This window comes from Emys orbicularis, chromosome 7 (genome assembly GCF_028017835.1).
Source record: "Emys orbicularis isolate rEmyOrb1 chromosome 7, rEmyOrb1.hap1, whole genome shotgun sequence".
NCBI lineage: Eukaryota > Metazoa > Chordata > Testudines > Emydidae > Emys > Emys orbicularis.
The window spans coordinates 8,841,036-8,867,011 of NC_088689.1; the positions used below are offsets into that span (position 1 = coordinate 8,841,036).

The following is a 25,976-nucleotide window of genomic DNA, read 5'->3' on the forward strand; positions in this document are numbered from 1 at the left end:
CAAGACCATTGCAGAAAAACTAAATGGATTTTGTGTCTTCACTGCAGAGGATGTGGGGGAGATCCTTAATCAGAGCTATCCTTTTTGGGTGACAAATCTGAAGTATTGTCTCACATTGAAGTGTCAGTAGAGAAGCTGCAGACGAATGCAAAAAAACCTCCGGGGCCTCTGCCAGTCTGACGCAGGGGGAAATTCCTTGCCAACCCCAAATATGGTGACCATTTAGACCCTGGGCATATGGGCAAGAGTAACAGGGGGATCTCACAAAACTGGGTGACTGGGGGCAACAAAATAGCACGTCAATAAATGCAAAGTAATGCACGTAGGCAAAAATAATTCCAACTACATGTATATAATGATGGGTTCTACATTAGCTGCCACCACTCAAGAAAGATCTTGGAGTCATCATGGATAGTTCTCTGAAAATTTCTGCTCAATGCGCAGCAGTGGTTAAAAAGGTTAACAGCATTTTAGGAATTATAAGAAAAGGGATATAAAGTATAATGCCACTACATAAATCCAGGGTGCACCCACACCTTGCATACTGTCTCGTTCCAGTCCCCCATCTCAGAAAGGATATAGTGGAACTGGGAAAGGTTCAGATAGTCAACAGAGATGACCACCAGTATGGAACAGCTTCCATAGGAGAAGAAACTAAAAAGACTAGGATTGTTCAACTTAAAAAAGAGATGATAGAGGGGGGAAGTATGATTGAGGCCTATAAAACCAGGAATGGTATGGAATAAGTGAATACAGAAGTGTTTTTACCCTCTCCCACAATACGAAAAGCAGGGGTTACCCAATGACATTAATAGCTAGCAGGTTTAATACAAAGAAGAGGAAGTACTTTTTCACACAGTGCACAATTAACCTGTGAAAACTCATTGCCATGAAACTTTGTGATGGCCAAAAATATGGTTGACTTAAAAAAAGAACTAGATAAGTTCATGGAGGATAGGTCCATCGGTGGCTCTTAGCCAAGATGATCAGAGATGGAACCCCATGCTCAGGTGTCCCTAAACATCTGACTTCCAGAAGCAGGGAGTAGAAGACGGGTGGATCACTCCAATTGCCATGTTCTGTACACTCCCCCTGAAGCTTTGGTACTGGCCGCTGTCAGAGACCGGATACTGGACTAAATGGACCATCAGCCTGACCATGTGTGGCCGTTCTTATGTGTTGTGTTCTTAGGGGCCTGATTTTCAGCATCGTGAGCAGTTGCATCTCCCACTGAAATCCAATGGGAGCTGATAATACTCAACACTTCTATTGTGTGACTTTGGACAAGTCACTTAAGGTCCAATTTACAAAGTGAGTGGCAGAAAGGAAAATAGAACCCAAATCTCCTGACTCCCAGTCCTGTGGACTATCCACTAAACTAGATGTTCTCAAACTGTTGTCCTTGAACCATTTGTTAGTGGATTCTGGAAAGGTGGCTGGTCATAAGGTACTAACTCTTCTTGTTTCTATCTCTTAAATCATATTAAAACATAGTATTTAATGTATTTTTAACTTTCCTAATAGTAACTTTCTATGTATTCAGATGTTGTAGTTGCCATAGGCATATTATGTATTTGTGAAGGGGAGAAGGAGTGGTCTTCACAGTCATAAACGAGCTAGGAGGTTCTCCATGATACAATTTCTCTATTAAAATGTGTTCTGTGCTATTAAACAGTTTGAGAACTTTTGCAGTAGTTCTTATATCCTCCCTCATGACATCCCTAGAACTAACTACAGTGACTCGGAATAAGAAATCTATTCAAATGGCTATTCAAGTCTGCAAAGCCCAGTAGGAGTGTTTTCAAACAGCTTGTAAATGTAGCTTAGCTCACCAGTACAGGAGGTCTTAAAACATTGGAATCTGTCCAGAAGCACATTATCTTGACACACAGGGATAGTTCAAATCTGAGTGGTGCTTCAAAGTAGTCCTCTGTCACTAATTCATCCTTCCTTTCTTCTCTCAAAATTTGGAGACTTTCATATTATTTTAGGGTACGGCATCTAGGGCTTTATATTATAAAGGTTGCTAAGGCAGTCCTAGAAAGCATTACACCTCTGCTGCAAGCCTAGTCTAATGCTATTATCTTTTGGCCAGAACTGAGATTCTATACTACTAATTTAGTATGCTGCTTTTGGAGAATCACAGAGAATTTAATTGTCCTATTTGCCACCTATTTTTTTTTTTCTTTCAGGCCTTGGAATGGTTACACCCATCAATGACCTACCTGGAATAGACACCACCTCATTTGTTAAGGGAGAAAAACTTACTCGTTGTAAGTTAGCCAGCCTGTACAGGTTGGCTGACTTGTTTGGATGGGCACACTTAGCAAATTCCTACATCACAGTGAGTATTTTTAAGAGTAAAATGATTACTTGCTTCTTTGTGTTTTCACCTGTATGTTTTTAATTTTGTATGATTTAATTTTAATTAATTTTCCAAATGTTATTCAAGTAAATTCAATAATAAATCAGAAATCATTTTTCCTCCTTTGCAGGTAAGAGTAAGCAAAGAACAGGACCACATTCTAATCATTCCAAGAGGTCTGTCTTTTTCTGAAGCTTCAGCCTCCAATTTGGTATGTGCTTCACTTACATTAATAATAATCATTGAGGTTTAGATTGTTTTCTTACAGTTTTGCAGCTAATGAAGTAGGATAGTGGCATCAGGTTTTTGTTTACCCGTTCTGAAATTCATATAAAATCATCTAGTGAACAGCAGATTAACTTTTGGGATTACACAATCCTCTGCTCCTGAACACTTCTGTCCAGATTTCCGATCCACTTTCACTGCTCTGGTTCCACTAAAGCTTTAACGTTGTCCGGCAAGCTTTTTGTATTTTAGCTGGGCTCCCACCAGATCCACAAAAGCAAGTCAAATAGAATTTGTCAGCTACTTTATTAATATAACAGCAACCTCTTATGAGTAATACATAGTGCTTTAATCTTCAAAGCACTTTGCATGCATCAATCCACATGACATCCTTGTCAGGAGTGAGGCATGTATTATCCCCATTTCACAATTGGAAAACTGGGAAACAAAGTTAATTGGTATAAGGGCTCTTAATTCAGTGTCTAGACTACCAAATTAGGCATCTCATGGTATGAAAGAACTGAAAAGTTTGTTACCCAAATCGTCATATCTACTGGTGAGTCTTGCTGACAATTACTGGAAGGGAACAGAAGGTAGGTGGCACAATATGGTCAACTTCCAAAAGCAGAACCAAAAATTATAACCATAAGAACTGGATCTTGTATGCTTCTTTTATTGCCTCTGTTACTCTTTTCTCTCCCCTCCTTTCCCCCCCCCCCAACAGTTTGGGGATTTTTTTTTTTATTTCCATTACTTTCATTTAAAATGCTTTAATGGCAGTTGTTCTGGGATTGAATCTTTGTTTTCACATTAAATTGTATTACATTTTCAAGTTCAAATTTGAGAAATTAGGGGGTCTAATTTATAATATAACACACAGTACATTAATAGTTTGTACAAATATGAAGTTCATCTGAAACGTTTATCTGATGTTCAGTTTTAGCATCTATTGCTCTTAACCATTTTAGTTTGAGAATTTATTTATAGGTATCTGAATGCTAAATATATCTATACAGGTTGTGCTTTGAACAGAAGCTTGTTCTTTAAGGCTCTCACGCAGGCTTTCTACTCCAATTGATTCTGCTTGATGTGCTATACTACCATCTCTTCCTTTAGCTAAGGGGCAGCCAGATCAAAGAGGAATTTCTTTCTGTTTATCAGGATCTGGCCTTTTTCTTGGCTATTTCCACCATCTGACAAGATCTTTAGCAGCAGGAGGATTTATATACTTAGTCCTGGCTGCCCTAATACTTCTAACCATTATTTTACTGATGAATCTGGTAAAAAGAAAATCTTAGCTTGTTTAGGAAAGATCAAACTAAGCACAAGTTTAAGATCAAATATGATAGCTGCTAAATTGATTCTGTTTCCTCTCCCCCTCCCTCCCATGATGGTACCTACTGAGCTATACGTTTTTTTGGTTTGGTTTTGGTTTTTTTTTTTTGTTGGGATTTTTTTTTTTTCAGTTGGTTCATAGCCAGTTAGTCATGGCCAACTTACAGTAGTTCCACAAGTTTCCTTTGTTTGATTTTCCAGGTTAAATTAAATATCTTAGGAGATGTAGTTGACCAGGGGAGTACCAATCTGAGCATCGACAATGCAGGATTCAGTCCACATGCTGCCATCTACTCCACGCGCCCTGATGTCAGATGTGTGATACACATACACACCCCTGCAACTGCAGCTGTAAGTCTGTACAGTTCCTAACGTGGCCTAAAGAAGAAACTGTTTCAAAATATGAAATATATTAAGATGTATATTATGAATATAGATCTAGTGCAGGGGTCGGCAACGTTTAGCATGCGGCTCGCCAGGGTAAGCACCCTGGCGGGCCGGGCCAATTTTATTTACCTATTGACGCGGCAGGTTCGGCCGATCGCAGCCCCCACTGGCCGCGGTTCGCCGTCCCGGGCTAATGGGAGCGACGAGAAGCCGCGGCCAGCACATCGCTCGCCCTCGCCGCCCCCATTGGCCCGGGACGGGGAACCGCGGCCAGTGGGACGGGGAACCGCGGCCAGTGGGCCACGATCGGCCGAACCTGCCGCATCAGCAGGTAAATAAAACTGGCCCGGCCCGCCAGGGTGCTTACCCTGGCGAGCCGCGTGCCGAACGTTGCCGACCCCTGATCTAGTGTGTATGGTTCAAACTCGCCTCTCCAGTTTTATACTTGTGTAACTCCATTGACTTCAGTTCAGTTACACTGGTGGAAGTCAAGAGTAAGGGGCTTATTCTTCAAGATTCTGAGTGATCCGAGGGTGCTGAGCCCTTTGCTGGAATGAGTCATGCATAAAATGAGGATCGGACCACCTCAGTCCTAGTGAAAGAGGAATACAGGTCTGCCTCATCTTACGCGGGCGTTCCGTTCTGCGGTTAGCGCGTAAAGCAAAAACCGCGTATAGCCAAAACCCCATTGAGTTCAATGGCGGGCAAAATCGCCCGCACTACAGGTATAGTATTAAAACTGTTGTTTTTCTCTTTTTTTTGTTTTTGTTTTTGCCGACAGCGTAAAGTTGAAATCGCGCATGTTAAATACGCGTAAGATGCGACAGACCTGTATGTACAATTTAGGCCAACGCTTATTTTAAATCATCTCAGTACTACATAATGTGTTCTAAGTCATGATGTAGATGATACTAATTGCATTTTTAAGAGGTTATATTATAACACTGTTCTGGGTATCTCTCAAAAAGTTATAGCTAAACTAGAAGTTCAAAAAAGGGCAAAAATGAGTAAGAGGCTGGACTGAACTAACTAAGAGAAACAAGGAGATAAATCTGTATAGCATGGCTAGAGATGAGAAAAGGAAGACATGACTGTGTACCAATATTTGAAGAGTGTAAACATCAGGAAGGAAGAAAAATTGTTGAGGGTTGATGTAGAGTGATGGGAATGAAGTGAGGAAACGATGCATTAATATCAATTGCCAGGGAAAACTTGCTTATGGTGCCATCTATTATGTGGCATAGTCCCCTAAGTGAAGTGGTAGCAGTGCTCTCACCGTATTTTAAACTAGACTGGATAAAGCACTAGAACAGTGTCTACTCCATATTGAGACTCCTCTTATCTAGCCAGCATATAGCCAAGACTTCACTTTCATTTAAGAATATAGGTGGGACAGAGTAGTCGTGATCCACAGGTAGAGAACCCATGTACTGGAAAAATACTATACTATAGGGAATAATCTACCACTAATATGGTGAATTTCTGGATGACCTAATAGTTCAGTTATAACTTTGGAAGATTAACCAGGAAACTTATGGAACAGGGCACTTTTGTACAGAACTCTGGTTGAAATGTTTGTTTTCAGAATCTTAAAAGTGATCAATTTTCTTGACAGGTTTCATCTATGAAGTGTGGTATCCTTCCAATCTCTCAGGAGGCTCTGATTCTGGGAGATATTGCTTACTACAATTACCAGGGATCTCTTGATGAACAGGAAGAGAGAATTCAGCTTCAGAAGGTTCTTGGGCCCAGTTGCAAGGTAGTCAACCTTTATTCATGTTTTTCATTAATCATTTGCATGTACTGTACCAGTTTCTACCATTTAACATTAGTGTTTTCATTCACTAGGTTCTGGTCTTGAGAAATCATGGTGTGGTAGCCTTAGGAGAGACATTAGAGGAGGCCTTTCACTATATTTTCAATGTGCAGCTTGCCTGTGAAACACAGGTAAGAGAGATGCTTTGTCATTATTTAATTTCTGAAGGAAAGACTTATGCCATAACGAGTTATTGCAATGGATAGACCTGACTCCATAGGGAGGAAGCTCCATTATTGCAAAGTATTCAGCAGGATCTCTGCTATTAGACGCAATATTTGTGTGGAACAGGAGTAGTCAATAGGTGGATCATTGGCCAAATCTGTACCGCCAGACGCTTTTAAATGGACCCCAAAATCTTTTTATTTACTTATCACTTTTTTTTTTTTAATTTTCTTCTTTGGAATCTTGGCTTTGCAATACCTCGACCAAGAAATTTGTACCTTGACAAAAAATAGACTACCCTGGTGTAGAAGTTCTGTGGGCTAAAGAGGAGACTTGTTTCTATTATAGAATGAAATTAAAAGCATGTTTCTGTTTACTTCTTTGTATGTGCACAGTTAGCAATATCAAAACCTCTCTGGGTATGAGCGTTAGTTTAGGCATCATGTGTTGGCTTTGCTGTAGAGCACATTGTGTTCGCTTGAATGAGTTTGTCCCATGGGATAGTATCATTTATTAGAAAGCCGTCCTATTGCAGTGCAGCATTGCAACATGATACCATTTCATGAAAGTTATTTTGGGAGCCATTAATGTTTTGCCAACTAATCTGTTGAAAGCCAGGCAATCTGGGGGGAAATGTAGATGGATCTGTAATATTACAGGGCAAATCTGGAGTCCCTCTTCTCTAAATGCAGATCATCCATGTGAAACTGTAACAGTGCTTTCCACGGTGGACAGAGTAAACTTCAGGAGCCTGTGTCCAGGGGTGCATACTTCAGCACCCCACAAAGCATAACTCCATGAACGTTCCCTGCAGGGCTGAACACCGTGACTGTTAGAGGAGCAGGAAGGAAACCGATCCATCGCTCCTTACTCTGCGTAGAAATGGGACACACAGTCTGTGGATACCACTAGATCCTCTGTGGTCTGATTGAAGAATTCCTTCCCCCCTCCACCCTCTGTCCTTGTGGAGATTCAAAGCGCCCATCTCAATTATTCAAGCTCAGAGTTGAGATGAGAAAAAGAGGATTTTCCACTAGGAGCACAAAGTGGAGGAGAGTGGTGTATTACAAAATAAATTAAGCAGAATCCAGAAATCACTTGTTAGTTCTTATTAAGTAATTAATCAGACATACAGTTGCCTTTCTCTCCAATGGTAGGGTACATCTGTATCAAGATTAAAGATATTTCTCTGTCTTCTAAGGCTAAAAGTACATTGTTGCGCATGTAATAAATAATTGAAGTTTATTGCAATTACTCCTTTTAGAGCCATAATTATTAACTGATACTGACATTCATACAATAGGAATCATTCTCTGCATGTCTTAATGTAGTTGTCATCATTGTAGTAAGAAGAAGAGTAACCTGAAAACATAATTGCAGCCAATTTTATGTTTATAGTTTTTCCCTTAAATTCAGACAAGCTGAGAATTCCACACCCAAAAAATTATCTATAAAGAAACAGATTACTGTGTGTATATTGTTGCAGGTTCATGCATTAGCTGGTGCAGGTGGAATAGACAATCTTCTTATACTAGACCTGCAGAAGTACAAGCCTTTCACACACGCTCTGGTAGCAGCTGGAGGAGTTGGAGTTAATATGGGCTCCCAACAAAAATGGAAAGTTGGGGAGCTAGAGTTTGAAGCTCTCATGAGAATGCTAGACAACCTGGTAGGTACACAATTATAACAATACAAATGCAACCCTGGACAGTTTGAGTGCCTTTTACTCCTCAACTCTTTGTGGGTTTAGGCCCTAAGTAAAGGAATTGTCTGTTTGATTTTCTTTATAAACTTGAAAATGAAATGTGTAAATGAAAAGTAGTTTTTATTGAATATTTAATATCTCCTGTATCTGAACATTTGACTTAGTACCGAATATATTTTTTAAAAAAATCTTTCCATATCTGAAGCCTAACACAGCAGAATAGTGAGAGCTGGTTAAGCTAAAATTTCTGTCAGGAGACTATGTCACAAAGATTAATCATTTCTCTGTATAAAGCTGTATTGCTACAACATACATTTTCCAATCATCACCTTAGTAAATATACTTGGAAGCTTTCATTTTTATTTTGTTATGAATTGTAGTGGTGTGTTTCTAACTTCTGTCAGGTTTTATCTCTTTAATTTTTATGGACTTGGAAAAAATGAAGTTCAATACTAATTGTTGTTCAAAATGTAACGAAATATTAATTTCAAAGTAAGTGATTTACTGATAAAGTAAAAGCAAAGCAAAAGAGGGTACCACTTGCATATTAGTGCAATGTATAGGACTCAGACATGAATTACGCTATGTGCTCAAGCAAGGAGGTTAGATGACCCCTTGCTTTCCTGTGTGGACTACCTATATCACAGGTCACAACACAGCAACCAGGGTATCGCCCCCGCAAGCAACTGCTCCCCCTTTCGCATGGGTGGGCAGGGAGTGGGATGTGGGTGGAGCTGGAGCTCCACTGGATGTGCTGGCCAACACCACTCAGCTGGCATGGAGGGGCAGTAGGGTGACCAGATGCTAAGTGGAAAATATTGGGACCGCCGCAGGGGGGGCGCCTTTTTAATTGTTACACTCACCCGTCCGGGTCTTCGGTGGCAATTCGGCGGAGGATCCTTCGGTCGCTGACGGTCTTCGGCGGCATTTCGGCAGCAGGTAATAAACATTGCTGCCAAAGACAGAAGCACCCGCCGCCAAAATGCCGCTGAAGACCCGGGGGGGTGGGGGGGTGGGGGGGAACAAACGCCCGAAACAAAATATCAGGACAAATGGCGTCCCGACCGTACTTCGGTCGGGACGCGGGACAAACTCCTCAAAATCGGGACAGTCCCGATTTTATTGGGACGTCTGGTCACCCTATGGGGCAGAAAAAGGACTGGTAGAACTTATTCTTTCTCTCCATGCTCCTCTCCTCCCCCTCTTCCCCCATCCCTACCCCCCCAATGGAGCAAGGGCTAAGCAAAAAACAAATGATGACTGTAGGTCACCATTTGGTCCCTGCTCTGCTTCTGTGCTGCCCCTTACTCAGGGCAGAATTCCAGAGGCCAATTTAGCTCAAACTATATCGTTACTACTTCTTCTAGTGATTGCTCATGTGTATTCCACAATAGGTGTGTGTGCTCGCCATGTGCACCGGTGCCGGAATTTTTTCCCCTAGCAGTACCCGTAGCGGGGAGCACCCCCTGCAACCTCTAAAGTGGCACCTGCCTGGCGGGTATAAGGGGAGCTGCGCGCTTCCCCCCACCCTCAGTTCCTTCTTGCCATCAATGAAGGTGCCTTGGAACTGCTCTGCTCCAGCTTTGCTGTAACTCGTCCCCAGAACTGTTTGTTTGTTTAGTACCTGTAGTTAGTTAGCGTAGTTAGTTTAGTTAGTCAGTGAGCCCGGGCCGGGGCATGCCCCGAGCCCCGGGATTTAAGTCATGCGTTTCTTGTTGGCGTTCTATGCCAAGAAGCGACCCGCACACAGACTGCGCTGCTTGGGAGAAACCCATATCAGCGACAGGTGGAAGATTTGCAAATCGCTTAAGCCTTGGACCAAAAGAGAAAGGGACATTAGGCTCCGAGCCATTCTGATGGAGTCGGCGCTGACCCCAACCCCAGCACGCCACTCCGAGCCGGTACTGGGCACCGCGGTGTCGGTACATGGCGATCCGCCGGTGCCATTGACCATCGGCATCGCTCCCCGTCCACGGGGCACACCAAGAGGGCCAAGAAGACTCCCTCCTCACAGTGGCACCGAGGGAAGTCTGGGACAGAGGCTAGGCCCATGTCGGGCAGTCCTCGCTCCCCACCGGGCCCTAGGCCTCCGACTCACGTAGAGCGGAGTAGCCCGGCCCCTTCGGAACAGGCCTCTCCAGATGTCCGGATGCCATCCACGCCCGAAGCCCTCTAGGTGGCCCGCGACATCTTGTCCATGCTGGTGCCCGGAGCGCCGCCGATGTCGGCCCCACGCTCCAGAGGCAAGCCGCCGCTGGGATCTCTGCAGAAACCGATACAAGGCTGCATGGCATGAAGGACTCCCGCATGACCCTCCAGACCCTGGGTCTCTATGTCCCGGCGCCGGCAAAACCTAAGTTCAAGCCGCAGCAGACTCCGACCCGGGCCGCCCTCCCGAAGTACGAGGCCGCCTATAAGAAGCAACGGGACTATAAGAGACGCCCTCACAGGCAGCCTCGTCCTGCCCCCCAGCCTGGACCCTCCAAGGGCAAGCAGGCAGGGAAAAGGCAATTTTGACGGGACGCTTGGGGGCAACCCGCCAGTCCTAATTAGGGATCCAACCCCAATAAAGCTTCCCTTCTCCAACCGGTTGTGTGCTTTTCTTCCGGAATGGTCTCGACTCGCTTCAGACCGATGGGTCCTCAACGCCATCTCCCAGGGTTACACCCTCCAGTTTACCTCCTCCCCCACCCAACCACCCGCCGCCCCCATCCCTCCTGGGGGACCCCTCGCACGAAGCTCTGCTCGAGCAGGAGATGGAGCGACTCTTAGGACTAGGAGCGATAGAGGCGGTGCCCGAGGAGTTCATGGGCAAGGGGTACTACTCCCGTTATTTCCTTATCCCAAAGGCCAAAGGGGGTCTCAGGCCCATACTGGACCTATGGCGTCTGAACAAGCCCATGGTGAAGCTCAAGTTCCGCATGGTTTCCCTGGCCTCCATCATCCCCTCCCTGGATCTTGGGGACTGGTACGCTGCCCTCGATCTACAGGACACGTACTTCCACATCCACATATTCGAGGGGCACAGGCGCTTCCTCCGTTTTGTGGTGGGACAGAATCATCACCAATTTATGGTCCTCCCGTTTGGGATGTCCGCTGCCCCCAGGATGTTTACAAAATGCATGTCGGTGGTAGTGGCCTACCTCAGACGGTGGGGGGTACAGATATTTCCCTATCTGGACAATTGGCTTGTCAAGGGCACCTCCCGGTCGCAGGTGAGGGATCACGTGGTGCTCCTCTTGTCCACGTGCACCACCTTGTGCCTACTGGTAAACAACACCAAGTCCACGTTAGTCCCGGTCCAGAGTTTATCGGGGCGCTCCTGGACGCAGTATCGGCCAGGGCCTCTCTCCCGCCAGACAGGTTCGAGACCCTGAAAGGTCTCATCGACTCGGTCACAAGGTTCCCGGTGACAACAGCCAGGGTTTGCCTGCAGCTCTTGGGTCATATGTCAGCGTGCATGTACGTGGTCTGTCACGCCAGACTCAGGATGAGGCCCCTCCAGCTGTGGTTGGCCTCGAATTTCTCCCAGGCCATGGACAGGATGGACAAGGTCTTCACTGTGCCGGACGCTGTGGTTACCTCCCTGCAATGGTGGTCCACCCCAGACAACATGCTCCAACGGGTCCCGTTCAAGGACAGGGCCCCGTCGCTGGAGCTGGTGTCCGATGCGTCGGACCTGGGTTGGGGGGCCCATGTGGGGAGCTTTCAGACCCAAGGCCTGTGTTTGACTCAGGACCTGACCCTACACATAAACAGCAAGGAGCTCAGAGTGGTGCGACTGGCGTGTATGGCCTTCCACTCGCAGTTAGAGGGCAAGGTAAGCAGGGTCCTCACGGAGAACATGGCCTCGATGTTCTATATCAACAGGCAAGGCAGGGCCCGCTCCTCTGCCCTCTGCCTCGAAGCCCTCAGGCTGTGGGACTTCGGTATAGCCCGTGACATCCACCTGAAGGCCTTCCACTTACCGGGCGCCCGAAACGAGAGGGCGGATTGCCTGAGCAGGGACTTCTCCTCACAACACGAGTGGTCCCTCCACCTGGAAGTGGCCCACCAGCTCTTCCAAAGGTGGGGAATTCCCCAGGTGGACCTATTCGCGACTTGGCAGAACCGGCGATGCCCCCGGTTCTGCTCCGGGGGGGGGGGGGGGCCTAGGGAGAGGCGCTATCTCCGATGCCTTTCTCCTGTCCTGGTCGGGTCAGCTTCTCTACGCCTTCCCCCGTCCCCTCTAATCAGCAGGATCCTGGAGAAGATAAAGTCGGACAAGGCCCGGGTCCTCCTGATTGCCCCGGCGTGGCCCAGGCAGTATTGGTACAGGACCCTCACGGGCCTGCCACTCCACCCGGACCTGCTCTCACAGGACCAGGACCGCCTCCTCCATCCCAACCTAGCGGCTCTTCACCTCACGGCGTGGCTGCTCAATGGTTAGGTGGAGAGGAAAGGACATAGATTCATAGATTCTAGGACTGGAAGGGACCTCGAGAGGTCATCGAGTCCAGTCCCCTGCCCGCATGGCAGGACCAAATACTGTCTAGACCATCCCTGATAGACATTTATCTAACCTACTCTTAAATATCTCCAGAGATGGAGATTCCACAACCTCCCTAGGCAATTTATTCCAGTGTTTAACCACCCTGACAGTTAGGAACTTTTTCCTAATGTCCAACCTAGACCTCCCTTGCTGCAGTTTAAGCCCATTGCTTCTTGTTCTATCCTCAGAGGCTAAGGTGAACAAGTTTTCTCCCTCCTCCTTATGACACCCTTTTAGATACCTGAAAACTGCTATCATGTCCCCTCTCAGTCTTCTCTTTTCCAAACTAATCAAACCCAATTCTTTCAGCCTTCCTTCATAGGTCATGTTCTCAAGACCTTTAATCATTCTTGTTGCTCTTCTCTGGACCCTTTCCAATTTCTCCACATCTTTCTTGAAATGCGGTGCCCAGAACTGGACACAATACTCCAGCTGAGGCCTAACCAGAGCAGAGTAGAGCGGAAGAATGACTTCTCGTGTCTTGCTCACAACACACCTGTTAATACATCCCAGAATCATGTTTGCTTTTTTTTTGCAACAGCATCACACTGTTGACTCATATTTAGCTTGTGGTCCACTATAACCCCTAGATCCCTTTCTGCCGTACTCCTTCCTAGACAGTCTCTTCCCATTCTGTATGTGTGAAACTGATTTTTTTCTTCCTAAGTGGAGCACTTTGCATTTGTCTTTGTTAAACTTCATCCTGTTTAACTCAGACCATTTCTCCAATTTGTCCAGATCATTTTGAATTATGACCCTGTCCTCCAAAGCAGTTGCAATCCCTCCCAGTTTGGTATCCTCCGCAAACTTAATAAGCGTACTTTCTATGCCAATATCTAAGTCGTTAATGAAGATATTGAACAGAGCCGGTCCCAAAACAGACCCCTGCAGAACCCCACTCGTTATGCCTTTCCAGCAGGATTGGGAGCCATTAATAACAACTCTCTGAGTACGGTTATCCAGCCAGTTTTGCACCCACCTTATAGTAGCCCCATCTAAATTGTATTTGCCTAGTTTATCGATAAGAATATCATGCGAGACCGTATCAAATGCCTTACTAAAGTCTAGGTATACCACATCCACAGCTTCTCCCTTATCCACAAGACTCGTTATCCTATCAAAGAAAGCTATCAGATTGGTTTGACATGATTTGTTCTTTACAAATCCATGCTGGCTGTTCCCTATCACCTTACCACCTTCCAAGTGTTTGCAGATGATTTCCTTAATTACTTGCTCCATTATCTTCCCTGGCACAGAAGTTAAACTAACTGGTCTGTAGTTTCCTGGGTTGTTTTTATTTCCCTTTTTATAGATGGGCACTATATTTGCCCTTTTCCAGTCTTCTGGAATCTCTCCCGTCTCCCATGATTTTCCAAAGATAATAGCTAGAGGCTCAGATACCTCCTCTAGTAGCTCCTTGAGTATTCTAGGACAGTGTTTTTCAACCTTTTTTTGGGCAAAGGCACACTTGTTTCATGAAAAAAATCACGAGGCACACCACCATTAGAAAATGTTAAAAAATTTAACTCTTTGCCTATATTGACTATATATAAAGTAATTCTCTTGAATAGGAATCAAATAAACACAAAGAAAGTATTTTATAATTACTTTATTATGAAATAGTAAGTAAACAGAAATATGAAAAATTATAAAATACTTTATTCAGTGCGCAACCTGGGCCTGTTTGGCTGAACACAAAGCTGATATTCTGGCTGGAATCGAAGAAAGACACACACGTAGCTCTTCGTCAACAGCTCTCAGTCTCTCTCTGTATTTAGTTTTTATGGCAATCATGTTGAAAAGCTCATCTCACACAGATATGTAGTGGAAAATGGGAGCAATGTCAAATTAGCTTTGTTTGCCAGAAGGGGGAACTCCTTGGCAGTATCCAACCAAAAACTGTCCAAAGGTAGATCAGCAAATCTTAGCTTGAAACCACGATTTTGTCTCAGTTCAGTTAGTTCCTCCTGCTCCTGTAAAGTCATGTCCTTTCCACCAACTGATGCTGAGCTATAAGGGTCCCTAACCCAGTCAAGGCATTCAGTGGAGACTGAAGAGAAATAAAATGACAACTTCTCCTCGAGAGTTTTTAAATGTTTAACTATTATCTCACACAGTGCAGCAGTGTGAACACCTTGCCATTGCTTGGTGAGTGTGAACATTTCAAGATTGCCACTTTCCACGTGTTGATGCCAGAGTTGCACCTTTGAACGGAATCCATTTATTTTATCTGTACTTGTAAGCAGGTTTTCATTTCGGCCTTGCATTCGTGTGTTCAGTTCATTCAGATGATGAAATATATCTGCCAGGTATGCCAGCCTTGCACACCACTCATCACTTGCAAGCAGCTTTGCGTAATCTGACCTCTCATTTGTCAGAAATACTTTAAGTTCCTCCCGCAGCTCATACACACGAACCAAGACCTTGCCACGCGACAACCACCGGACCTCCGTATGAAACAGCAAGGTTTTATGCTTCGCTCCCATTTCCTCACACAAAGCTGCAAATATGCGACTTTTCACGGGTCGTGACTTTACAAAGTTTACCATGCGCACAACATCATCCAACACATGAACTAGGTCTGCTGGTAAAGTCTTGGCTACGAGGGCCTCACGGTGTAAAAAACAATGCGTAACAATCACACCTGGATTTCTTTCCTTCACTCTGCTTACAAAGCCTTTGGTGCGCCCGACCATGGCTGCAGCTCCATCGGTGCAGACACTTGTGCAGTTTTCCCACTTAAGTCCTCCTTGTTCAAGGTATTCTGATGTGACCCGAAAAATTTCTTCTCCTGTTGTTTTTTCTGGCAATGCCTTGCAAAAAAAGAAGTTTTCTCTAATTGCATCACCATCAACAAAACGCACATTGGCCAAGAGTTGAGCATGTCCACTGATATCAGTAGACTCGTCAAGTTGCAATGCAAATTTCTCACTGATACGGATCTTTTCCAAAACCACACTTTCGATGTCTGCAGACATGTCATTAATACGTCTGGAAATTGTGTTGTCTGAGAGAGGGACTTTGGCTATTTCCTTAGCTGCTTCAGGTCCGAGCATCTCCTCTACAATAGCTTTGCAGGCGGGAAGTATTAATGTCTCTGCCACAGTGTGCGACTTTTTTGACTTGGCTATAAGTTCAGCAACTTGATAGCTAGCTTTAAGAGCTCTTTCATTTACCTTTGTGGTTTTTCTCATGAAAGTTGCCTGTTTCTCCGTGTTTTCACGCAGGCGAACAAAATAGTCCGCATTCTTGTTTTGAAGCGAAGGGTGTTTCGTTTGGAGATGGCGTTTAAGTTTGCTTGGGACCATAGCACTGTTAGCTAGCTTTTCACCACACACCACGCACAGTGGAGTTGGTTTGTTTGCATCTCCGGTGAAAGTAAATCCAAATGAAATATAGCTTTCGCTATATTGCCTTGTGCCAGAGAATTTGCTTGAGCTAACCATCTTTGCTTTCTTTTGATCCCCACTCATACTTGGGCTCTCATCTGGCTCCAAATTTTGTTCAGAGTCCAGTTCTTTCCTTTTCAAAAACTTGTCCATCACTGCAGTATCTCACTGTCACTCAGTACTTACTGCACTTGTCTCCTCCAGATAGCCGCTGTCCGTCACACTCAGCACTCTTCTGCGCATGTCTCCATCCAGATCCATCAGTCAGCGCTCTTCTGCTCATGTTTCCTCCAAATCCAGATCCATTGGCGCTCTTCTGCTCATCGGCGATCTACTGCGATGTCTCCTCCTGTCCTCCTCCTGTTAGTGTAACAGTGACACCGGAGCTATTTATAGTCCTTAACATCAGTGGTGGGATTCAAAAATTTTAGTAACCAGTTCCGACATTCAAGCATGGTTTAATATTTTTTTCCCACGGCACACCAGGCAACATCTCGCGGCACACTAGTGTGCCGCGGAACAGTGGTTGAAAAACACTGTAGGATGCATTTCATCAGGCCCTGGTGACTTGCAGGCATCTAACTTTTCTAAGTGATTTTTAATTTGTTCTTTTTTTATTTTATCTGCTAAACCTACCCCCTCCCCATTAGCATTCACTATGTTAGGCATTCCTTCAGACTTCTCGGTGAAGACCGAAACAAAGAAGTCATTAAGCATCTCTGCCATTTCCAAGTTTCCTGTTACTGTTTCTCCCTCTTCACTAAGCAGTGGGCCTACCCTGTCTTTGGTCTTCCTCTTGCTTCTAATGTATTGATAAAAAGTCTTCTTGTTTCCCTTTATTCCTGTAGCTAGTTTGAGCTCATTTTGTGCCTTTGCATTTCTAATCTTGCCCCTGCATTGTACTCCTGTTATCATTCCTGTGTTGTTTGCCTATATTCATCCTTTGTAATCTGTCCTAGTTTCCATTTTTTATATGACTCCTTTTTATTTTTTAGATCATGCAAGATCTCGTGGTTAAGCCAAGGTGGCCTTTTGCCACATTTTCTATCTTTCCTAACCAGCGGAATAGCTTGCTTTTGGGCCCTTAATAGTGTCCCTTTGAAAAACTGCCAACTCTCCTCAGTTGTTTTTCCCCTCAGTCTTGATTCCCATGGGACCTTACCTATCAGCTCTCTGAGCTTACCAAAATCCGCCTTCCTGAAATCCATTGTCTCTATTTTGCTGTTCTCCCTTCTACCCTTCCTTAGAATTGCAAACTCTATGATTTCATGATCACTTTCACCCAAGCTGCCTTCTACTTTCTAATTCTCAACGAGTTCCTCCCTATTTGTTAAAATCAAGTCTAGAACAGCTTCCCCTCTAGTAGCTTTTTCAACCTTCTGAAATAAAAAGTTGTCTGCAATACAGTCCAAGAATTTGTTGGATAGTCTGTGCCCCGCTGTGTTATTTTCCCAACATATATCCGGATAGTTGAAGTCCCCCATCACCACCAAATCTTGGGCTTTGGATGATTTTGTTAGTTGTTTAAAAAAAGCCTCATCCACCTCTTCCACCTGGTTAGGTGGCCTGTAGTAGACTCCTAGCATGACATCACCCTTGTTTTTTACCCCTTTTAGCCTAACCCAGAGACTCTCAACACTTCCATCTCCTATGTCCATCTCTACCTCAGTCCAAGTGTGTACATTTTTAATATATAAGGCAACACCTCCTCCCTTTTTCCCCTGTCTATCCTTCCTGAGCAAGCTGTATCCATCCACACCAACATTCCAATCATGTGTATTATCCCACCAAGTTTCAGTGATGCCAACAATGTCATAGTTGTATTTATTTATTAGCACTTCCAGTTCTTCCTGCTTATTACCCATACTTCTCGCATTTGTATATAGGCATCTAAGATACTGGTTTGATCTTCCCTTCCAGTTTTGTCCTGACCCTCCTTTCTCTCTGCCAATATAGCCCACACTCCCTCTTGTTTTCGACCCATCTCCCAGGTCTCCATGTTCCCCACTTACATGCTCAGAGCAAGTTCAGCACGTCGTCCTCCTCGAAAGTAGACAGCCCTCCACTCGCCGCACTTATTTGGTGAAGTGGTCCTGATTTTCTAGGTGGGTGGCGGACCAAGGTGTCTCCCCGGTGACCACCCCGATCCAGCTTATCCTTGATTACCTCCTCCACCTGAGGGCCCAGGGCCTGGCGCCCTCATCTGTCAAGGTGCACCTGGTGGCCATATCGGCCTTCCATCCGCTGGTGCAAGGACACACGGTGTTTTCCCATGCTATGACTGGCTGGTTCCTTAAGGGTCTAAACCGTCTTTTCCCATATTCTAGACCCCCGGTTTCACAGTGGGACCTGAACCTGGTGTTGGCTCGTCTCAAGGGGCCCCGTTTGAACCACTGGCCACTTGTTCCTGGTCTCACCTCTCGTGGAAGGTAGCCTTCCTGGTTGCTATCACGTCGGCCAGGCGAGTCTCAGAGCTCAGGGCCCTGACCTCCGAACCACCACACACGGTCTTTCATAAGGACACGGTCCAGCTCCGCCCACACCCCGCGTTCCTCCCAAAGGTGGTCTCCACCTACCACATGGGTCAGGACATTTTTCTACCGGTCCTCTGCCCCAAGCCTCACGCATCCAGTGAGGAACGCTGCCTCCACATGCTCGACGTGCGGCAGGCTCTGGCTTTCTACCTCGAGCGGACTAAGCCGTTCAGAAAGTCCTCGCAACTGTTTGTGGCCTGGGCTGAGCGCACGAGGGACCAGCCGATTTCCACTCAGCGGCTTTCCAATTGGATCACTTTGTGCATCCGTTCCTGTTATGAGCTGGCGGGCGTTCCCCAGCCACCCATTGTGAGGGCACACTCGACCTGGGCACAGGCCTCGTCAGCTGTCTTCGTGGCCCACGTCCCCATCCAGGACATTTGTAGGGCTGCCATGTGGTCGTCAGTTCACACGTTCACCTCGCACTATGCGATCGTCTCCCAAACCAGGGATGACACCAGGTTTGGCAGGGCTGTCATCCGTCCTGGGAACTTGTGAACTCCTACCCACCTCCAACAGATATAGCTTGGAATCACCTATTGTGGAATACACATGAGCAATCACTCGAAGAAGAAAAAACAGTTACCTTTTCCGTAACTGGTGTTCTTCGAGATGTGTTGCTCATGTCTACTCCACGTCCCACCCTCCTTCCCCTCTGTTGGAGTTGTATGGCAAGAAGGAACTGAGGGTGGGGGGAGCGCGCAGCTCCCCTTGTATCGCACCAGGCAGGCGCCACTCCAGGCGCTCCCCCCTACGGGTACTGCTAGGGGAAAAACTTCCGGCACTGGTGCACGTGGCGAGCACTCACACCTATTGTGGAATAGACATGAGCAACACATCTCGAAGAACACCAGTTAGGAAAAGGTAACTTTGTTTCCATCAGAAGGGAAAAGTTACCTTTGTTGGCTCTTGAATGGAGGAGGGAATTGACCATTATAAACTTCCACAGATTATTCTTAATCCTTCCGGATTGCACTGTTCATAAGGGAAGTGGAAAGACTGTCAAATATGTGAAAAACTGGAGTTATGTGAAATTTTGATTGTCTGCTATGATGCTGACTGTAAAGGGTTTTTTATAAATCAATAAATGAAAAATATTTTGAAGACGGATACCCCAAACCTCTTACTTGGATGAGTGCAGATAGTTCATATAATACATGCACAGTGGTAAAAACTTGCCATAATTTCTTGTTGTTTGGGGATTATTGGTTGATCTTCTTTTTTTTTTTTTTTTCCCCCCCTCCTTAACTCCTCAGGGATACAGAACTGGCTATGCGTATAGGCAACCCCTAGTCAGAGAAAAACCCAGGCACAAGAGTGACGTTGAGATCCCAGCCACTGTGACTGCCTTTTCTTTCGAAGATGATTCAGTTCCACTTTCCCCCCTCAAATTCCTAGCACAAAGACAACAGCGAGAAAAGACAAGATGGCTGAACTCTCCAAATACATACTTGAAAGTGAATGTGCCTGAAGAGTCTTGGAATGGAGAGACTAGTCCCAGAACTAAGATAACGGTAGGAAGCTATTTTTGGTAATTGGCTTGTTCTTCCTGTACCTGAGAGAAAGTGAATTATACAGAGTTTATATCACTAAATCTGGCCCACTTCCAAAATCCTTTTTAGCTGGATTATCTAATTAGTTAAAAGCTAGCAAACAAGAAGATAGGCTTGTCTGAGATTGAACGTGAGAATAGCTGCTGCACTGATATGCCCTTTCTGTTTGGGGGAATTTTGGTGATAGAAAAAGGGATAGCTTTGTTATCCAGTCTTTGATTGATTTCCTCTTCCTTATTGGTTCTTGTAATAGGAGCTTTTTTGTTGTTGTTGTTGTACTGCATATAGCATGCTAAGAATTACCCATGTATCCACTGTAGTGTCTCTCATTTTCCCCCCTCTATGTTGGGGCCTCTCCATCCCCACAGGAGCGCTATCTTTTTCCAAGCTAAATCAATCCCTCCATGCTTGTTGGGTCTAGGTCACTGTTGCTATCTCTGGTCAAAGACAACTGATCAGGACTTTCTTTAGAGCCCATTAACACCACCTGTTAACATATGTCTCTGAATGATGTGCAGGACTTCCTTCTCCCAGGACTAAGTATGTTGTCTCCACCACATTCCCAACCAGCTAGGGGAGAGATCAGGTCTCTTGCAAAGCGGTGCCTAGTAGAGGTATCCCATTTGCTATACACCTGATCCCAGTTGCATAAAACATAGATTAAAAGCAGCAGCACCACCTGGTGGTAGTTAACCAATTTCTCTGTTCCTTTAGTTTGGTAGATATACCATCAATGGCAGGCTTATGTTAAACTTTGCTTAAAAAGGAAAAATCCCAATATGAAACCTGCAATTAGCAGAGGTAGGAGATTACAGTACAAATAGAGTAAGAGGGAGAGAGAACCAATTCTGGAGCCATTAGATGCTGCATTAATGGAATAAAAAGTTCAGTGGTCTTTATCCCTTTTATACAGGATTTTTGGTAAAAGCGATCCTTTCTAAACGTAATCCTGTTAATATCATTTTGTAGTTCTGTATCATTTTTCAAGTGAGCTTTTCAATTTTTTACAGTCATTTAGTTAAACCTGCCTTGTGTGAATATCGTGAGGTAAGTATTACATCCATTTACAAGTTTGTAAGCTGGGACACAGAACGGTTTAATAAATTGGCAATGATCTCTTAGTGAGTGACTAGCAGAGCTGCAAATAGAACCTAGGAGTCTTTGCTCCTCCTCCTAACCACTAAACCATGCTCTTTCCAATGGCCACATTCTTCCCCTTTTTTTCGCCTAACATCTAAACATTTTTCTTTAAGTGGATGAAAGCTGAAGACTCCGCCAAGATTAGTGGAGGAACTCCAATCAAAATTGAAGATCCTAACCAATTTGTGCCTCTAAATACAAACCCAAGTGACGTGTTAGAAAAGAGGAATAAGGTAGGAAATGATTAATGAAAAAATCTGTAACAATAGCTTGAATTATTTACAGGTACCAGATATATATTCTAAGTCGGCAGTCAAGTGGTCATTAGAAAAAGTAATAAAATGGTTTACTGAAAATATCCTAGCTTTACCAAAATGTTTTTTGGGGTTTTTTTTAAGTTCCACATGCTATTGGAATTGAATAATAAAACTGGTAGCACCTTGATTATAATACTTAGCTGGATGATCAGCAGTTACTCTGGGAATGACAGATCAGAGATGGCCCCAAACTGTAACACTTGGCTTAGCACAAAACTTAGTGGAAGTTTGAATCTAGATCTGAACTGAACAGCTCTGAGCCATTTCTCTTATGTTGTAGGTGCCCTTTCTCAAAAAACTGCAGAAATACTCATTAAAATGTTGCATAGGTAGTTTCTGGGAATTAATATTTATTTTAAATGTACATAACTAATAAATATAATGAATATGAAAAGCAGCCATTTTCAGAAAGCTGACCCAAACTCCACCCCAGGCATGATTATTTTGCTAGACATGTAATGCTGTTTCTGTGAAATTATGGGATTTACTTACTTGGAGTCTTTTAGGGGTTAAATGGCCATATTACCATCCCTGAGGACTGAATATGATTGAGAAGGAGCAACTCCCTTCCTCAAAAAGGATAAATAGAACAATGCCCTGTAATCACCCAGACGTTGATTTGGACTACTGTTATCAGTCCCAGACACTAAGCTTTCTCTTCCCAGGCAGAGTCACAAGCCTTACTGTCTCAAAGAGAGAGGGACTAGAGTCCTGGGGTGGTTTTTTGTTTGGTTTTTTCATTAGTTACATATTGACAGTGTGCATCATTGCCATGTAGATAGGGCTGCTGGTTGAGGAAAGTAGCAAATTATTCAAGTGGGGCAAATTCTACCAATACTTCTGTGACCACACACGTTATTGACCCATTGGCAACTGAGCCTGTGTGATTCTACCTCACAAGGGAGGAAGGCAGATTCAGATGGTGTGCAGTCACTCTGCAGAGCTCACCTCGACCGGGGTCCCATACATGGTGGCTCACAACGGGTGCAGGTGGCTGGGGTTGGGACCAGGGTGAATCTTTAGTGGTGCTGAAGTGGGGTCATAGGATCAGCAGGTACTGTGCAGTCAGAGGCAGGGGGCACCTTATCCCAGAGTAGAGCAGTACAAAGTCCAGTGCTCCAGTTGTGCTCCATTGCCCAATATGTTGGCCATACAAAGTTGATGGTGGGAAAGGGTTTGCTATATAGGGACAATAGATGCTTCAAATAACATTTGTCTTTTTCCGTATAGATTCGTGAGCAAAACCGATATGACTTAAAGACAGCAGGACCACAGTCTCAATTACTTGCTGGGATTGTTGTGGATAAAAAACCTAGTCCAGTAAGTGTACATCATGACTTGGGTTTAATTCACTGCCTTAAATGGGTTCTATCAATCTTTCTTTCAGACTTGAAGGTTTGGTCTTTTCTTTTTAAATGTTTTTTTGTTAAATGTGACATGAAAATACTATATCTAACCTGGGAGATATTTTAGTCATTCACAATACAAGTTTTTATCTACAATGTTTAAAAAAAAAAACAAAAAAAAAACATCTGGGAGGCTTCTAGTTACTCAGGGTTTGTCTACACCTAAAACACTACAGCAACACAGCAGCAGCACTGCAGCTATGCCGCTGAGGTGCTTCAGTGTAGACTCTCTCTACAGCAACAGGAGAGGTTAATCCTCTTCCCCGAGAGGTGGTAGCTAGGTCAATGGAGAACTACTCATAGCTCCTAATAAGACTATGAAACTCACTGCCATAAGACATCATTCAGGCCTAGAATTTAGCAAGATTCAGATAGGGATTGCACACTTGTATAGCTAAAAAGAGTATGCAGTGTTGTTCTAGCTAATGCTAACAAGAAGAGTTTTGGAAGAGAGATAAAAACTCATGATTCAGGATTTAAGACTGTCCCTAACTACTAGTGGTTAGGATGAATCCTTCATGGGGGGACAGTGTGATGGGGTCCCCAGCATACAACTGGAACTGTGGGACTGTTGAGCCCTCTGTCCCACCAACCTGGGGTATCCCTCTCACCCTGTGATGTTGGTAAGCTACAAACCTCTGGCAGGCACTGCACTCTCACTGTTATCCACAGGCAGGGACCCACCCAACTGAGTTACATGAATGCTTCTCCCAACCACTCATGAACCAACCAATAGAGAGGCTCCAGCCAATTCTCCCCAGCCTCACTCCCCCCCACAACTCACCACCTGGAAACACATCTGGAGAATAAAGATTTTGAACTGGGGAGGGTGGTCCCAGGCTGGAAGGCAGTTCCAGCCTGTGTATTGAAGATCTGTGACCCATTTGTACCATTTGTCAGGGAGCAGCACTGCTTGATTCAAATCCTGCTTAGTTTATAGAACTCAGACTGCGAATTTATTTTATTTCTTAGGTAACCAACTTTGATCTCTGTGCTTGCTACTTATAATCACTTAAAATCTGTCTTTCTGTAGTTAATAAATCTGTTCTATATTTTACCTAAAACAGTGTGTTTTGGTTGAAGTGCTTGGGAAATCTCAGGTCAGTTTACAAAGGCTAATGTGTGTCCTCTCCACATCGAGGGGGGGCGGACTGGGTAATGAACTTACACTGGCCAGGCTTCTGGCCAGTGGAAGGCTGGGGATCTGTGGAGGAATTGGCTGGAGCCTCTATTGTTGGTTCATGAGTGGTTGGCAAAGTGTTCATGTAACTCAGTTGGGTGTGTCACTGCCTGTGGATGTCTGTGTAAATGCAGAACCTGTCAGAGGTTTGTAGCTTGGCAACAGCATCACAGAATGAGAGGGATACTCCAGGTTGTGGGGACAGAGAGCTCAGCGGTCCCACAGTCCAAGTTTCACCCTGGGCACCCCATCACAGATACATTATCTCACGTTGGCCTACTTTAGGGTTTCTTCAACCTTCCTCTGAAGCATCTGGTGTTGGACCCTGTCAGAGAGAGAATATTGGACCATATGGAATGTATGGCAATTCCTATGACCTTATGAACTCAAACTAATTTCACGGGGAGGTTCTGAATGACAGAAAGCTTCACCATCTTGTTCTTTTTCCTCTCTCAATTCATTTACTTTACAGGGCTAATAAGTTTACTCATGATGACAAAGAATAACCCCCTTTACTCCTGGGGGAATTCTTCCACAGATTTCTTGGCTGCCCTGCAGAAAAATGGGGAAGCAAAGAAATCTGTGGGGAACACACGCCCCTTCTGCAGCAGTATCCATTTGGTGTTCAACTTCTTACTGCCTTCTCTTTGGACATGGGGACCCCCTCATATTCTTTCTACTCATACATACCTGTCAGAAGCTCAGCACTAGTAACCAGTCTAGATGGAGGGGCTACCTGACAGCAATGTGGCAGTGAAGTGCAGCAGGCCAGGATCCAGACTGGAGGACTCCTTTGCAGAAATAGGTCCAAATCTCCTCCTCAGTGAGTGAATAATTTTTACTGATGCTACTTGTAAGAGCTCACATGATCTACATAAACAGTGAGATGGACAACTAACATTAGATACACTTGTACTATAACCAAGTGCATAGGTAGTGTGAGCAGCTATTTATTTATTTTTTTTGCATGGTCACTTTTCACTTGATCAAAACAGCAGAGATGCATAGCTCTCTTCATTAGTCTGGGTACGATGATTTTGTTTCGTGGGTGGTAGTTTTCTTTTCACTTTTTATAACTAAATTTATAAACCAATCAGACCCAGAAATAGAAAGCTGTAGTACATATTAGTAATTTAGTATCCTGCTAACCATATCTGTAGCTATTAGCAATGTGATAAATTACAACATTGGCCTAATTCATATAAAATTAGCCACACTAGAAGTCATCTCACAATTTTGTTTGTTGTTCCCAAAATATATATAATAAATACGGTTACAATACAAACTATTTATGGAATCTCCATCATTAGGGATTTTTAAGAGCAGGTTGGACAAACACCTGTCAGGGATGGTCTAGATAATACTTAGTCCTGCCATGAGTGCAGTGGACTGGACTAGATGACCTCTCGAGGTCCCTTCCAGTTCTGTGATTCTGTTCTATGATTCTATTTGCAACAATGTATATGATTAAGGATTTGTAAATGTGTGATGTCTAGCTGTTGCTGCTACTTATTTTTGTATATGTATGTGTATTGTATATTTATATTTTAATCTCTGAAAATTGTTAATAAAAATTAATTGCAAAAAAGGACCAAATGTTTACAAATACTGTAGGGAATAGTGCTGTATTGCCATGAGGGTGGACAAGATGGTCTTAATCATTCTTTTCCACCTGTAACTTCTGTGATAGCAAAAAGAGCGTGAGATTAAAATGAGTAAGACTCACATAATCGTATACAACTGTAGTAAAGAAATGTCATGAATCATAGAAGATTAGGGTTGGAAGAGACCTCAGGAGGTCATCTAGTCCAACCCCCTGCTCAAAGCAGAACCACCCCCCACTAAATTATCCCAGCCAGGGCTTTGTCAAGCCAGGCCTTAAAAACCTCTAAGGTTGGAGATTCCAACACCTCCCTAGGTAACCCATT

At 44.3% G+C, this 25,976-nt stretch overlaps 1 protein-coding gene across 7 annotated transcripts in view; it reads left to right on the plus strand.

The window, feature by feature from the left end:
* The window catches only part of ADD3 (adducin 3), a 173,293-nt gene that overhangs the window by 134,383 nt on the left and 12,934 nt on the right, over positions 1-25,976 (plus strand). For all 7 annotated transcript variants that reach the window (XM_065408681.1, XM_065408680.1, XM_065408685.1 and 4 more), the window contains 9 exons: positions 2,193-2,344; positions 2,496-2,576; positions 4,127-4,276; positions 5,928-6,071; positions 6,161-6,259; positions 7,780-7,962; positions 19,709-19,966; positions 21,259-21,378; positions 22,693-22,782. In XM_065408681.1, coding sequence (XP_065264753.1) covers positions 2,193-2,344; positions 2,496-2,576; positions 4,127-4,276; positions 5,928-6,071; positions 6,161-6,259; positions 7,780-7,962; positions 19,709-19,966; positions 21,259-21,378; positions 22,693-22,782 — 1,277 coding nt within the window. The remainder of the gene's footprint in view (positions 1-2,192; positions 2,345-2,495; positions 2,577-4,126; positions 4,277-5,927; positions 6,072-6,160; positions 6,260-7,779; positions 7,963-19,708; positions 19,967-21,258; positions 21,379-22,692; positions 22,783-25,976) is intronic.